Source organism: Abramis brama (genome assembly GCF_963993115.1).
Source record: "Abramis brama genome assembly, chromosome: 20".
In the NCBI taxonomy this organism is placed as follows: Eukaryota; Metazoa; Chordata; class Actinopteri; order Cypriniformes; family Leuciscidae; genus Abramis; species Abramis brama.
Window position 1 is genome coordinate 17656314 of NC_139982.1, and position 17511 is coordinate 17673824.

The 17511-nt window shown below is 38.8% G+C and overlaps 1 protein-coding gene across 2 annotated transcripts in view; it reads left to right on the forward strand.

Moving 5' to 3' along the window:
• The window catches only part of roraa (RAR-related orphan receptor A, paralog a), a 295869-nt gene that overhangs the window by 259186 nt on the left and 19172 nt on the right, over nucleotides 1-17511 (forward strand). For both annotated transcript variants that reach the window (XM_084094276.1, XM_084094277.1), the window contains 2 exons: nucleotides 14612-14697; nucleotides 17195-17336. In XM_084094276.1, the coding sequence (XP_083950402.1) occupies nucleotides 14612-14697; nucleotides 17195-17336 (228 nt within the window). The remainder of the gene's footprint in view (nucleotides 1-14611; nucleotides 14698-17194; nucleotides 17337-17511) is intronic.

A 17511-nucleotide genomic window follows, 5' to 3' on the forward strand; every position in this document is an offset into this window, starting at 1 on the left:
CTCAGCAGAGCCACACACATGTGTACGAGTACACACACACATATACGCAAGCCAATGCAACACGGTTTCAACCAGTTAAAGCTGGGTACCGCACATTTATCAATAGATATAGCACATAAATAGGGCTCTGGTAAAAATATGTATCATGGGCTTATTATATGGGCTTAAACTTCCATTGTAAATAGATGGTAGCACTTTATGTTACAGTCCTGTTCCTCATTTTAGGCCTACATACTATGTACTTACTATAGTAATTGCAATAACTGGGTAATAACTAGATACTAACCCTGAACCTACCCCTAAAACCTAAACTTAACCCATGTAGTTACTTTATATTACCAGTACTTTCTTAGGCAAGTACACTGTAAATGCACATACTGTAAAATGAAGTGCAACCAAATAGATTTCTGTTTTTTAATAGTTTAAGTTGTGATTTATTTAGTGGTAAATCCAAATAAATTCACCCAAATATGAAATTTGTCACCATTTGCTCACCTGTTGTTCAAAACCTCCTCTGTGAACATAAAATGAGATATTCTGAAGAATGTTTCAACTGTTTTTGTCTATACAATGAAAGTCAATGGGGTCCAAATTGGAACACTGGTACATTTTTCAAGTCATACAGGTTTGGAACAACGAGTGAGTAAATGGTGACAGAAATTTCTGTGAAAAGGATGATTAAATGAGAACATTGTAGGACAGGACTTTATTTTATCCACTGGGATAAATTGTGAAAAATGGACATTGCATACAAGAATGCAAGAGCCAGACCAACAGTGATTTTGCTAAAATGGTGTCTTAATTGCAGTTCAGCTACTGGTGATGTCAGTGGACAAGAATTGCGATTACTGGGCTTCTTAAGAAGAATGCACACCAATGAATTGTTGACAATAAGACCAAGAACTTGTATTAAGAATAGGGCTGGGTATTGACATAAATTTCATGAATCAATTCGTTTTCGATTTTCAATCTTGCGTTTCTATACTCTCAACTAATGCTAACTAACAAAATGCTTCTCTGTAGAGTTAATTTTTGATGTTTTTACACGTTTACATGAGACAAGATACAGATTTCAGTACGTTGTACTTTCTAAAGTTTACTTCATGTGATCTGTCATGCCACATTTTTGTTATAAAACTGACAGAATATGAAAGCTGACACTAAAGTTTGTTCATTCATCAACTGAAAACCTCATAGACTAAGTCTCATCTACACCAGTCATTTGAATTTACAACCAAGTAATTTTCAATGCCACACTGTAATCTAACCACTTTTAAAACTGCTTAAAAAGACATGTAGGCCTATGTGTTTAGCTTTGTCTTCAATTCACTGCACAGTGATTACAGTTTGTACAGTGTATCTCTGCCGAGTGGAACCACGGGGTGCTGTGGATGGAACATTGTGCAGTCAGGTGTTAGAGACCCAGCTGCAGGTCGGCTCGTCGTGTCCCATTGGATGTCCATTAGGAAACCCTGCTGGCTGCCGTGAAAACGTTCTCTGTCAGTGCTTTCCCATTTGGCCTGAGTCAATCAGGTTTGTGATTGGTGTGTGTGGGTGGTTAAATTATTAGTTGGAATACCAGCACACATACTCTTTCCCAAGAATAGTTGCTTTCTGATGTCCATTTCTCCTTGCTCACCACTTTTTTTTTTTGGTAGCATTGGACCCACAGACTACATGACTTTTAATGATGTCCGAATCAAACATGTCTGTTTTTCTCACATGACCATGGTAAGCAAATTACATGGTATTTTTTCTGTTCATTTAGGGCAGACTATTCCCAGTATGAATAGGTATGTCAGTGATTGTGGTATTATTTTTGACCTACATATACAGGCCTTGAGATAAACGTTTTTGCTCACCAGCCACTGTGGCTAGTGGTTTTCCAAAGTTACTAGCCACCCAGCATTTTCAATGGCCACAATTTTGACACAGATACCATGGGGTAAAACCATGCCATTTAGATATTTTTTATATGATCTCATAATTTGGCAGCAGGTTTATTAGGCTGCTGTCACTTTAAGACCTGACACACGGATCCATTGTACGGTTACACATGCGTTTTCTTTCTCAACTGTTTATGTTTACTTAAAACATACGTGAATACTCACCAAGATCGGCATTTTGACATTTTTTTGTGTGTATTTGACTGTTTAAGCAGTGAAAAATAACTCAACTTAGCGTGCACTTCAGGTGTGAGCACAAAACCTGCGGGAATGAGTAAAATTATGTACAATCCCACGCCAAAATTCAAGCCCTGTAACACCAACAATATTCATTCATAACTCTCTGTTGGAGAGATGAGAGTACGAGAAAGTAGCTGGTATCATGCATCTATGGAAAATTTATATTGGAAGCGTTTCAGATATTTATCAAATCAATATTTTTGACAACACTTCATTGTACTTAGTTTATTATTTCAGATGCCTTTTTAAAAGACTACAACTGAAAAATGTATATATTATTTAAAAAAATCATTCCGCCAAAGTGGCATGGGGGGTTGGGGGGTGTTAATGTCAAGCCCTGTATATATATATATATATAATATATTTATTTATGCTACAGCAGTAGACATTCATATTCTTTGGCCATCCGTTTTTAAGTTTTTAGATGCTGTATCTGTTTTGACACAAAAACATGTCTTGTGTAAACGGCCTCTAAAAAAACGGTAAACCTAGCCTGGGAAAACCCAGACAACTTCCGGCAAATTCAGATTTGCTCGAGAAGTAGTCTGGCAAAGAGCTCATTCAAGCCCATTTCCATGCCGTCGAAATCGCGGCACCAATCAGAAACGTTGAGGCGGGCTTTACACAATGACGATCGCTCTGATTGGTTTTAGGTCTATCCAATTGCGCCCAGAGGCATTTGAGCGACGTTGTTCAACTTTTAAATGCATTATTATATTCAAATTGCAAACACATGAGGACAGTCTCCATAAAAGACCCACTGGCAGATGAACGTGCTTCTACATTTCTCTCCGAAACGGTAGGAAATTAAATTAGATTTAATAGAGGATTTTAACTGTGACACGATGATTGACAGGGCAGTTTAAGTGACAGGATGCACGCGACAGATCCGTCCGATAAAGATGACGAAGTAGTATGTCCCAAAGCTTGCCTACTTTTTTGCTACACATTCAAAAGTAAATACCTTTTCTTCACAAAAAGAGTACATACTTTTATGGCGTAGTGTAACTTAGGCAAATTGGGACGCAGCATATGGCTTTACACGATGACGATCGCTCTGGGGTGCGTTTCCCGAAAGCATCGTTAGACAACTATGGTCGCAAGTTCCCTCGTTACCAATAGAGTTCAATGGACATTGCGATGAACTTGCGACCATAGTTGGCCAACGATGCTTTCGAGAAACGCACCCCTGATTGGTTTTAGGTCTATCCAACTGCGCCCAGAGGCATTTGAGCGACGTCCGTTGGTGACGCCCCTTTGGAAATGATTTGTCTATGGAGCTTTGCCAGACCATAACTCAGTTACTACTGAGAATGGTCTGGTTTTAACCAGGCTACGGTAAACCCGAAACCAGCCTAAATATACACCACTTAATGGACTAGATGTTCAGGCAGCCAGGACTAGTCAGTTTAGAAAATATTTAGTTTTGGCACACCTCTAATCCACAGCCATGACGCTTCTTCTGGAGCGACACATTAATGCTGCAATTACAGGTATAAAACATCAGCACCACATGGAAACCGAATTCCCTTGTGCCGTCGAACAAGCTTCGTTGTTGTTGTGCAAAGGTTTTCTGAGTGTATATATATATATTCATTCCTCCGTGATTCATTGTTTTGTCATTCATTGCGCTGGATTGGCTCCCCTGAGAGCTCGATGTGATCTGATTTGTGTTTAACTAAAGCACTCAGCTGTAGGAGATTGAAGCTCCCAATCGAAGATTAAATCAGCCATACAAGGCTCAAATTCATATTGCATGTTAGATATCAGCGTGGCCTCTCCTGCCCGGCTGGCAGAGTCCCATTCGTATTCGTAAGCAGTCTGGAAACTGGTTTCAGATGAAAAAAAAAACATCTTCAGACACAGGAAAGAAAAAAAAAACTGCAGGAGCATGACTCCAAAAATGGCTCCTCTGATGTTTCAGCTTCAATGATTCTAAGCCTCAGCGATGTGCAACGTCAAGCGTTGCCAAACAAGGCATTCGTAAACAAAAATAGACAATGGCGAGCTTTCGCTCAACTTCACAAAATTTCCTGTCATATTATAACGACAGTTTTACAAACAAATGACGCATTTAGACCTGGTCTAAATTCCATTTGATGCACCGTATGATTACGATAATGGCTCCTTTTCAAATTGAAGATAAATGTTTATGCATGTGGAAGGTTTGCCTGCGTTTGATTTGTGTTTGTTGGAGCAACACGGCACAGACGGCGCGATGCAAATGCACCTCTCCCTCCGTCTTTCTCGTCTTCCTTTCCCCTGTCTCTCATTCCCGTGGGATTCAGGTGCACGGTGACACAGCGAGAGGTGGCGTGCCCTGTGGCTCTAGACTGCCTTGCTCCGGTGGAAATGCTTTGCCTGTCACTGAGAAGAGGAGGACAGGAGGAAAGAGAGATGGAGACAGACGGAAGGAGAGAGAAAAAGGGTGTCGGGGCAGGGCGGAGGAGAGAGTCTGGCACACACGCTCCTCTCCACGCAACTTGTCTGTATCGTAACCCCCATCCTTTTGTTCTGTTCCCATGAGTGCATGAGTCTCGCTCGCACTCGCAGCCAGAAAGCTCGTCAATCTCTTGCCACCGAATGCATAAATGAGGACTAGCTTATATATATGTATACACTATGTATATTCACTCTTATTTGATGTACATCTCACTTCTCGTGATTTATGTATTTGCTTTAAAATGATTTCAAATGTTTTTATTCAGAAAAAGAAAAAACATAATTTTAACCAGTCTTCCATAGCCAAAGTAGATTAAAAAAATCTGAAACACAGTTTTCAACACTTTATTAAATTCAGCGCAAGGAAGAAGAATATTTAGGATTGCCTCAAGAATGAAGTTCATGCAAACCTGCAATAATTAAATAATAAATTAAATGATACAAACACACTATGTTTTGGGTCGCAATGGATGATGAAAGGGTGTTTAGAGTTTTGAACTGATTCATTCAAATTACGAATTTCAGTTGATTCATACTTTGATTGATATATATATATATATATATATATATATATATATATATATATATATATATATATATATATATATATATATATATATATATATATATGAAGAGTTCAGATGCAAAAGCCTCTAAATGCCATCTGAAATTTTCTTCTAGAATGATCATTTTTAATGAAGCTCGTATATTTAAGTTCAGTAATTTAACTTAAATGGCAATGAAAATTACCTATTAATTGCCATTTAAGTGAAATTACTGAACTTAAATATACAAGCTTGATAAAAATGATCATTCTAGAAGAAAATTTCAGATGGCACTTAGAGGCTTTTGCATCTGAACTCTTCATATATATATATATATATATATATATATATATATATATATATATATATATATTGTATATACATTATATTCATACATTTTCAATTTCAAATTAATGCACGGAAGAATGATAAATAGGATTTCTTGAAGAATGACGTACATGTATAACCTGCTGCAATAATTAAATAAATAATATAAATACACTTGATATTTTGCATCACACTGGAAATTTGAAAGGGTGTTCAGAGTTTTAAAGTTATTCATTCAAATGCACAATTTGAACGGATTCATGGATTCATTATTTCATGGCCAAAAAAAGTCCTATTATTGTATCATCACATATAAATAATTTCTTATTTATTTTGTGCAAGAAAAAAAAAATATATATATATATATTATATTATATATATATATATATATATATATATATATATATATATATATATATATATATATATTCATTATTATACCCATGTAAAATAAACAAGAAAAAGTAACTTGAAGTGAGAAGTCTCCTTTCTGCCGACTGGGAAACACTCCTGCTCCTGCTATACTATATGGTATGTCAAAATGCATTTAACTGAGACAGTTGGGTACATCTAGAAGTACGGTAACACAAGCTGCTGTGTTTGCTGGGAGGGATCTTGAGTTTTGTGTGTGGCACTGAAAAATTAATGGCCTCATACACAAACAAACACACAGATGCATGCATGAGTTCACTCCTGAAAGCTGCCCAAAGGCAAGCAGCCAGCACTGGGTCGAACCCGCCACTTCAGCGGTTTACAGGAGCAATAAGAGGAAAAGAATGAGAAGTTCTCTTTCCTCTGATCCTTCTCAGCTCTCCGGTGGTCTCAAGTGACGATGGATCACGGCGGCGGACTGTGATTAAACGCGAGGAATTAAATTGGAAGCACAAACAAACATGCGCACAGGCTATCAAACAAACCCACGTGATCAAACTGCTGTCTGCGGACTTGAAACCAGCTCTCTTTGTTGCTTAAATTTTTACCATTCGTAGCATTTAAATGGGATTCGCGACACTGTCACGTGATCTCTCAGCTCCAGCATAGCACATGCGGTCAGCGAGGTCTCAAGGTAATAGCTAAACATGCTAAAATGTCTGTGTGGAAGGAATATGGCAGTCCTGTGAAGCTGACATTCAAATAACCTTCCCTTCTTTCAGCTGAAATTGGAATAAAAGGAAAGAAGTGGAAGTAAACATTTTTTTTTTTTTTTTTTGCTATGTCACTTGGCCAAATCACAAAAATCAGTGAGATTTTAAGACTACTCTTACTACAAAAACAGCTAATCAAACAGACGCTAGCCGATTCCATAAACTGGAGTTGTTCCCACTGACATATTTTCTTAAACCTATACTTAACCCAGTCGAATAGCACAAGAGGTTTGTGTCATACCACAAAGGACACTTGGATGATATACACGGCCTATGTTATTTACAGAAACAATCTGGAACAGCAGTGAAACATTTCAGAGGAATTTGATTAAACTGCTGTTTGCCCATGTTCTCTGGCCTGAAGGACTGTTGTTAATCTGGCTGTAATGTGGCACTTTGCGCAATTCCAGCATGGCTGTCCAATCACTTACGTAATTCCCTGACATGAGCCCACTGGCTTGCATCATTTGGTCACTGACAGCTGTCAACACACAAGCACATTAGCAACATCCTACACACACACACACACACACACACACTGCAGGCCCATGGCATTGCCGCATTTAAAGGGGCAGCCTGCAATTTTTGCGCCACTAGAGATACCAAACTAAATTGCAGAAACAACAACTGTTTTCAATCAAGTTTGACTGGCCAAACAGGTAGCTGCATCTCAAGCTCATGCCTTTGGTTGTGCCAATTTTTCTTATAAAGTCAGATCACTCAAGTAGATCAGTTTCGTTTGGTACCGCTAACGGTGTGAAAATTAAACACTGCGTCTTTAAGAAAAAACTTTTTTTTAAAGCCCTTCACGAACACATCATCCACTGCTGTATCCAATCATATCAGGCAGTGGATCACTGCCTGCACTCCCATTGGTTGTCACATCACTGCTAATTTGCATACCGTTTAATGCTGTTGTTTAATTTAAGCCAAAAGTATACTTTGGTTTTTATGAGTTCACTAGAGTGTTCAATACGTGTGATGTAAATTTTGTCATCAGCATAGTGTGCACATACTGAACATTCTTCTTGCACATGCAACATTTTTTTTTTTTTTTGTCCACAAGGTGTTGACACTGTTGTTGTTTCACATAAAAGAAACCGATGAGACGGAACAACAACATACGCCTTTGTGTGAGGCCCGGGTATACTTCATTTCCACGTTCCGCTCCGTCTCACGCACAGTTGAGTGCACAATAGTTTTTTGCTTTTTTATTGTTAATAACTTATAAGAAATATAGCAAACATTGGACAAGGATGAAACTTTCTAGTGCACGTGTCGAGTATTCATGCATGCTATCCAACAGAGTCTATTTTGAAAGGCTATGTACGCATTTGCTAGCATTCTTGTAAAAATTGAAGCATATTTTGGGATTTAGTTGATTTATGTGGCAAGAAATCGACAACTTACAATGAAAATGAATGGCTTGTAGCCACTGTGAACACTGTTTTAAGCTTTCATGGTACATATTTTGTTCATTAGTGGCCAATTCTGAATCTGTTTGAAAGTGGAAACGCTAATAGATTTGCTGAAAAACAGTGTTGGCTATGTTTGGTGCACTAGTGTAATGGGTTAAGCTCTCATCTTTATGAGTATGTGTCCTTAAAGCATAAGCGGATAATCCTAATCCCACCAGGTTATGTCAACAATCCAACAATTCAGCGAGATTTTAGCCCAGAGTGGGAATAACTAGAGGCATTTTGTGCTGATTTGCATGCAGGAGGAAATGTGCCACAAATGCGTTGTTAGCGCTTTGGCCTATCGCTAGTCACGTAGGTTGATTTTCAGCACGCCAGACAAACAATATCACTGACGTCTGTGTGCAGAAATGGAGATCAGGATGTTTTAATACTGCTGAACAGAAAAAAGCCATATCATTTTGTATTCGCAGACGGGAAGAAGCACTCTGCTGAAGTTAGCGATCAACCCTCCCCCACTAGCTGGATCCTGGAATCCTCCATTAGCGAGTGAACATTCCTGAATATTTCACACGCCTTCAATATATTGTGTCAACATCACACTTTTCGCCTCACTTAGAACGAAGCTCCTCGGGTACAAATGAGGAGAGAGCACTTTTAAGAAGTGCTCAGCATGGAGAATGAGCGCCTTTGTGATGCTGATGTCAGCGCTAATGCGCTAAAGAATACAGAACGACTGTGACAGTTAGCGCTGAGGCGTTAGCACGCATTATGGTGAAATTATTATTGTCTCCACTGTTTGATGAGCAACCTTTTGCTGTGGTTTTCATTCTTCTTCACTTTTGTCAAGAAAGACTTGAATTGTGAACGCATTCCAACTTTAGCAGAGGAAAATAAGGGACAGTCAGTGTTTCATTAGCAAAATAAAGGAAATTCTCAATTTGCTTTTAACTGCTAAAATTCATTCACTTTGATACAATCACTTTGATTTTGGTCTACTAACATATGACTTTACTGCATCTGTTAAAAAACAATTAGTGTCATACTGAAGTTTCACACTAATTACATTACAAATGTAGCCTAGAAATGTAGCCTAGCCTAGCTTCACCTGTAACTTAGCAAAGAGCTACTAGTTCTTACACAATTGAGACGAAAGTGTTTATACTTTTCATTTTCCATTCTAATATGTCATTTTTAACATTATTTGTTTTATGTTAAATTTCAAACGCAGTAGCCTAAATACAGAAGCTAAAATATGCTCAAATACTACATCCTTCATTGATTTTATATGGACTATTTTCCTTTAAATATCAGACGATCATATGCGTCCTTAAACGCGAGACACATTATTGCTGTGTTTTGCAGTTGTGGCGCAGCACGGCTAAGCAGTCTCAGAGAGCCGGACTGTCACGGCTGATGGTGTGCTATGAAATATGGCCTCCGTCTGAATTTTTGTGCATGAACTATGTGCCGTACCAATTAAAATGGTCATTTGGTGAGCAAGTGACAAGTGTGTTTGATGTTAGCAGAAACTGAGGGGCTTCTGTTAGCAAGAGCAGGGGCTTGTCTCCCATGAGGTCTGATTTGAGGGCTTTAAAGGGCATGGCAGAGACGGGGCCTGATTGCGATTGGGACGTGGAATGAGAGAGAGGGATGGAGGGCGATAGACGGTGAGAAAGATAGCATTAGCTGAGAGAGGGGACAGCGAAGTGACACGTCACTCCTCCTCAGGGCTCTGTCTCGCTGTCAGCTCTGACTCAGTGACCTTGAAGTGGGCTCCAGGAAGTCACAACAGAGCAGACCCAACTAACAAGCTGCATCAGATTTGCTTTTTGCTGCCACACGTTTCAATGTAGGCGCAATGGGAGTCATTTAGTGCAAAGGTTTGATCTTTAACGTTACCACGGCCCTGTGCCCTTTTACTGTGCGTTTGATTTGCGTAACTCTGTGTGTGTGTTATGCGTCTGTGGTATGTTTGATGTTGCCCGTAGGCTGAGACCTTTTCGACCAGCCGTGGTGTATGGCATGAACACTGTCTGATATGCAGCATCAGTCATCTTCTTATCTGCGGTGTTGATAAACATCTGGCTTTATAACCTATGTGGTGCAATTTTTTGAGAAATTTGTAGTATTATTATTATTATTATAAACTCTTTATAAAGCACACTGTGATTAATTATTATTTTTAGTCACAGTATGCATTCTAAACGTTTGATGTGTTTATATGAGAAAATTATCTAATAATAATAAATCATTTTTTGCATGTAAATACTGTATATTATGAACTCTAGAAAGCATACTGTGATTTAAATTATTTATTTATTATTATTATTAAGTCACAGTATGCTTTCTAAAGTATTAGCAATGTATTTGTATGAGAATTGTCTAATAATAATAACTATTATTATTATTATTATAATTAATTATATAATAATAATAATAATTTAATCACAATATGCTGTCTAAATAGTTCTAATATAATAATAATTATAATATATTATATCATATTTTATATGAACTCTTTAGAAAGCAGATTGTGATTTTAATTATTGTTATTATTATTATTGGTATAATTATTTATATAATAATAATAATAATTGAAATCACATTTTGCTTTCTAATAATAATAATAATAATAATAATAATAAATATAATATAATAATATATTTTTATATGAACTCTTTAAAAAGCATATTGTGATTTTAATTATTGTTATAATTATTATTATTATTAAGATAGTATGCTTTCTAAAGGGCTAACAATGTCTTTATATGAGACAATTGTCTAATAATAACAATTATTATGATTATTATAATATATTATAACTCTTTAGAAAGCATAATGATTTTATATTTTTTATTATTATTATTATTATTAGTGACATGTTTAGCAAATACATTGTGAACTTTATGAAGCATACTGTGATTTTAAATAATAATAATACCAGTCACAGTATGCTTTCTAAATGGTTAATGATGTATTTACATGTGAAATCTGTGGCATTTACATGGTAAAATCATCAAAAAAATACAGTAATACCATAGTATTTTTTCCCTAAAAGTTATTCAGTTATCCAGTGCTGGCAAATACCACCCTGTAAACGTGGAACTGTTCGGGCAACTGAATATCTCACAGTATGCGTTATTAGGCGAGTGTGTTTGCACTGGAGCTGGATGAATTACTCCCCGTCCTAATCTTGCTGTGAGGATTCTTTTTTCAGCAGAACAATTTCGGTTTAGCGCTCTCCGTAGACAAAGGAAGCTCCGATCCAGCACTGCAACCCCGCAGCGTGAGCCAGGCGGGAGACAAAGAGCTTTGTGAGTGTTTCATGTGGAGGCCTGGCGAAAGGGAGAGTAGAGCGAGAATTTGCGCCAGGCGGGACCCAAACCAGAGTGCCCAGTTATGCCCTCTTCACTTCCTGCACCTTCGACTGATGTGGCACGAGCTTCGTCAGCAAGTGTACCTGCTACTTTCCGGCTAAAACGAAGGGCCCTCTGAGCAGCGCCTAGGGAGGGAGTCAGATAGGAGTGCTGCGGCTTGGCCCCCGCAGGCTCGAACCTGCAGCCTGGTAGTCTGTGATGCCAGCAGTGTGAAGCCGCTTCAGCCTGTAGGGCAGAACGTGGAAGCTGGGATTACGAGCCTGGGAAAGACTGTACTCAACAGCCCTGGACTGCCACCTACTGGCAGGGGCCTGGTACTACAACCTCTCTCCTGGACCTCAACCACAGCCAGCCTTAATTACAGCATGCTTCAGTTGTTGTGAGTGCATGTCAGAACAAATTATGTAAGTAATGAGGCTGAAAATGCTAAAGGAGTAGGAACACACTGGCGCGCTAATGCTCATGCCGAGAGAACACAAAAACAAACAACAGAGTGCACTGCCCGTGATTTTTTTTTTTTCTTCTTTTTTCAAAATGCAACAAAATAAAAGAAATGATTATGTTTTCCTAATCATAAATTAATGATAAAAAAAACCTCGTTGGATATTGAATTAGCAGATCTGCCAATTTCCAAGAAGCTCTCCTGAGGAGAACAACGGTTTATATCAGCGAAAACTGTGTGGGCTTAATGTGCCGTTTACAGGCATGTTGATCGGACGGACAGTGTACCGGGTTGGTGGATCAGCAGCACAGAGCTGAAAGAGAACGAGAGCGAGAGAGAGAGAGAGAGAGAGAGAGACCCTTGGCCGTGCTGTGGGGACATTGACATTATCCAGATGACACGACGGGAGCTCGAAGGCAGATGATGAAATGGGCGGCCGCGGATGCATCGCTCAGCGGTGGCAATTTGATGCGTGCAAATTAATTCCGTATGATTGGATTTATAAGGTTCACTAAAATATTATCGAGCCGCAGTATTTTGGCTGGAGGTAGGCAAGTAGCTGTGGGGAACTTTGGCTCGGGATCTAAGAGAACTAGAGGGAGCAATTTCTGTCAAGTAGAAATAAAATGCTTAGGCTACATTAAACAGTGACTGTTCAGCTGTAATCCGGCTAAATATAGAGTGAAGCTCTTGCATGGTAAGGTCTATTTTGCAGTGGCCAGAGGTTTGGTTCGGGTCCTTTGATGTGATTACATTACCGTGGCCTTCACTTTGAGGTGCCTGACTCTTTTTAAGCAACTCGTGCCAGGTTTTATCTGTCGGAATCAATATCGAGTTCACAAGTGTACTTCTGTGAAGGAATTATTCACTCATAAATTGAAGTTTTGTCATCTTTTATTCCCTTGTGTCGTTCCAAACCTGCATGACTTTCTGTTTGTCATGGAAAACAAAGGGAGATGTTTGGATGAATGTTCAAGCTGCTCATTTCCATAGAATGAAAGTTAATCTAGGGTCTGTCGAGCTCCTAAAAAGCATGTACAACTCGTGCACTATATTCCAGCACTTCTTAAGTTATAGGATAGATCAGTTTGAGGAATCAAAGATCAGTTTGAGGAATCAATTGAAATTTAATCACTCTGCAGCTCTCAAATCTCATTAACATTCATATATTCAACCATGTCACGCTATGTTTGACAATAATGCCAAATATTATCGGTTCTTGTGTCTCAAAACCAATCATGACTGCCAAGTTTCAACATGCGCATATTTGAATTACATTAATGACAGTTTAAATAACTTATGCTGTACGTCACTTTGGATAAAAGCATCTGTTAAATGCATAAACATAATCTTAAATATGATATAACAAATATCTCTCATATTTCAGAAGATGGCACATATTCTACCTTTAGGCCCTGTTTACACCTGGGTATTAAGATACATTTTGGTCGATCAGATCACAAGGGCATGACATACAGGTGTAAATTGGGTCTCAAACGTTTTGAGCTTGTTCCCTTTCGACCACTTCCAGAGGTAGTCAAAAACGCATTAGACTGGATTGCTTTTGTAGTGTAGATGGTTGAATGTGTTTGAACAGCCACAAAAGACCATCTACTCTCCGCTGAATGACCTAATGCGTAAACATTATGGGAAGTGCGCTAGCCAGACAGGATTTAAACTTTGTCGGCTGAAGACCTACAGTAAGTTTGATTTCAAGACAAAAAACATACCAAGCACAATGTTCTCTCACCTTTCCTGATTTCTAACACACACTCACAGCGTTCGGCTGGTCTTTTGCTGTCAGAGCAGAAACGTAAGATTCTGCTCTCCGTACGTTTTTCCATCGTCTCCGCTCATATGTAAATTGCATGAGCTAATTTCGTCCATTAGATCGAAAGATCTGAAAAAAAACCTCCCTTCGAAGAAATCAGTACAGAAGAGACGTATTAAAACACCAGGTGTAAACGGAAATGTGTCTCCCTTGTCTACTTGTGATCCGATCGACCAAAACTCTTCTTAAAACCAGGTGTAAACAGGGCCTTAGATACGTTTAAGGGTGCTTTGTTTGTTGTTTTTGGAGCTTGACTTTGGTCACCATACACCATTGAATGGAAAAGAGCAACGTCAACATTCTGCTAAATATCTCTTTTTTTGTTCCATGACAAAATTTGTCGTATGGGTTTTGAATGACATGAGGGTGAGTAAATGATGACATTTCTTAAGTTTGGGTGATCTCTTTAAATGTAGTATAGCTCTGAGATTTTTCCTCAAATACATCACATTTTATTTGTATCAACGCTAGGCCTCTTGGACTGAACTCCGTCTCAGAGGTGGTAAAATTGCTTGGCTGTTTTTAAATTGAACAGGCAGCTTTGATACCAATATTCCAGTGGCGGAAAAGGTCCAGTCATGTGGTAAAGAGTTGGGTTTCTCCCGATATTGCTGCCCAAAAGGCTCTGTGGGGAAACGGTGGTTATTTATTACGATTCCATTTGTTTCCAAGTCATGAGTTGACATCACATTTGCCGTGCTTTTTGTAGGGTTTTCTGTTTAAAGTCAGAATGGCCTCCTCCAAATACGCAGCAGCCGAGGGTGGCATCGACGTGATGCTTTTGAAGCTCGGCGCCGTTTCATGTCGCAACATGCAGCCGTGGAGGAGGTGTTGCGTGGTGACTGGTGACAGTGAAAAATCCTGACAGTATCTTCTCTCTTTTCTTTCTCCGCAGCTCAAATCGAAATAATTCCCTGCAAGATCTGTGGAGACAAATCATCAGGCATCCATTATGGCGTGATAACGTGCGAGGGCTGCAAGGTAAGAAGCTAAACAACCCTGTCAGCGGGTAAGCGCGCGTGCGTGACAAAGAAAAAGCGGGAAAAGCCAACAAATGAGACATTCTGGAAAATAACAGAGGGGTTTCTTTCGGATTATTGCCTGTCTAAAAGAAGAAACAACTACAATTGTGCTTACAGGACTTCACAATTCTTCACACGCCTGAGTCTTAATAACTCGCGTAGTCAGTTTGAAATGTTGCTAAAAACGTCACAATTACAATACGACAACAATATAATCCCTTTGTCTTGTTTTTCTTTACCATCTTTGCTGCACTTGACTTTTTTTTTTATAAAACCGTCAAACAGGAAGCGCTTTGGATCACAGCACGTCGTTAGCAGTTTTGCAACCCCCCCCCCCCCCATTCTTTCCCACTGAAGCTCCTCTTTTTGTGCATTTTTCAAACACGCCGTCCACTCAGCAAAGAGGAATTTTGTGCTTATTGTGTATTCCTGTTTTCCGCCTGTCACCGGAGCGACTCGTTAGCATTCCGCGAGCAGGAGTCGGCAGAAACGAACGTGCGGACGCGGCTCTTGAATGTCTCGTTTTTTTGTTTTCCCGCACAATAGACAGACTCTCTGCTCAGCATCTCCCTCCGTCACTCACTCGGCGGCAGAAACGTGCAGGCCTGAAGAATAAACTGCTGAAATGTATCTTTAATGATTACTAATTACTCGAGGCACAGAGACATTTAATGATATGTGCGAGCACAACGCTCCGGCCCATAAATCATAGCATTATTAAGGAGCGCTGCTTGTCACCGGCAGTCCTACCCCGCTTTCATAATGGCTGCCATTAGAAAGCAACTTGGCAGCTGTCAGCTGTTTTCTAGTAATTAAACAGCCAATGAGCAACTAATTAAGACATATGTGTATGGAGCTGTGGAGTGGGTGTGTTAATGACGAGCTGGAATCAATTCATTAAGTCAAAAGGATGAGAAATAAACTCAACGTGGGTGCCCACTCCTCCCCCCCCCCCCCTCGAGCCAACCACTGGGTCCGGGCTCTGTTATTCAACATTAATAACCTCGCACAAACTCGCCATTATTTACTACCGTTCTCACCCGTCTCTGAACTAGCCGTGCCAATTGTTAATGAGGAAAAATACTCGTTCCAAACTGCTTTTTTATAGTTACCGCACTAAAGTAGGTGTCGCTCGGATGTATCTTGACTAAAGAGAAACATGTCTATATGATCGAGGCAAGTGTTTGTAAAGCTGCCACCATCTGTTCAGCATCTGCCACAGAAATGTTTTATGAGCACTTCATATGAGATAATATGCGCTTGTAAGGTATAGATGCATGTCTGTCGCCAGTTTGAGGTCAATTCAGCTGAAAGGCATAAACTAAAATGTTTTTCTTAATAAATAATATGATAATTTTTTGATGGTATAATAATTATATAAATATAAGTAATATTTAGAAGTGTGCAGACAAAGATGTAGAATTTGCAGCTGTTAAAGCAAATTATTATTTTTTTTTAAATGTTTTACTATTACTATTATCAATTATTTTTGCACATACACTGTAAAAAATAGATGATCAATATGTTGTGACAACATATGTTTTTACATTGCTTTAACTCATCAAATTTAAGTATTTCCAACTTTTTTTTGAAGTTATACAAGATTCAACTCATTTTTTTAAGTCAGTAATTTATGTAGGGTGATATTAGGTAAATTGGGTCACTTTTTGGTTAATTGCTTGGGACACTAACTAATAACCTATGCATGACATTAAACTGTGTTCTTATGATTAATGTGTTGTAATAAAATATAATTGTTCAGGCCATTCAGGTTTTGAAACAAAGCTTTCCCACATTTTTTTTAGATGAGCAATGTTCAGGTAAAATGGGCCAGTCAAACTGCAAAGTGAATCTGAGACATTTCTGATAAAACACATTTAATTATTTTAAAATGTATAATGTAACAGTGTAACATTGCATTTAAATTTCATTAAAACATCAATTTAAATTACATTAAAACATCAATTTCAATCAATTTATCTCCCTATATTCACCTAATGCTCCTCTCATCCTCTCCTCTATACCCACAAATTGTATGTTTTGCCCTTTCCTTGGCAGACATCCTTTCTATCTCCTTTATGTACCCTCTTTTCTCCTTTCTTACCATTTCTATTTGACATGCTGTCTGTAAAAAAATTGTTTAAGATTACTTTACATTTAACATTGCTTAAACTCAACTCAGAAGGTGGCCCATTTTAACTGAAATTAATGAAATGACTTAAACATCCAAGTTGGTTGTACTTAAAAAATTTAAGGCAGCAACTTTTCTTTTACAGTGTATGAAACTGCATTCCTAAAACTAAAATATGTGTGTGTGTGTATATATATATATATATATATATACAATTTTTTATTTTTTTGTGTGTGATGAGACTGGTAAAAATCTTAAAAATCCTTACTGTTGAGCCCTGCATGGGTTAACCAACCCTCTCTCTGTCCTTCTCTGGGGCCTGTAGGGTTTCTTCAGGAGGAGTCAGCAGAGCAATGCTGCGTACTCATGCCCGCGTCAGAAGAACTGTCTGATTGACCGCACCAGCCGGAACCGCTGCCAGCACTGCAGGCTGCAGAAGTGTCTGGCCGTGGGCATGTCACGTGACGGTGAGTCCATGTCCAGGACAGCAGGCACCAGAGGGAGAACACAGTCTCCACAGATACAGAACATCGAACGCATGCAAAATACCAAACAGAGCAGCGTGTAAAGTGAACGTGCAACCTGACAGACAGTGTTTTTCAGTTATGGTTTGAGAATACAAACCTGATTGCAACAGTTAGA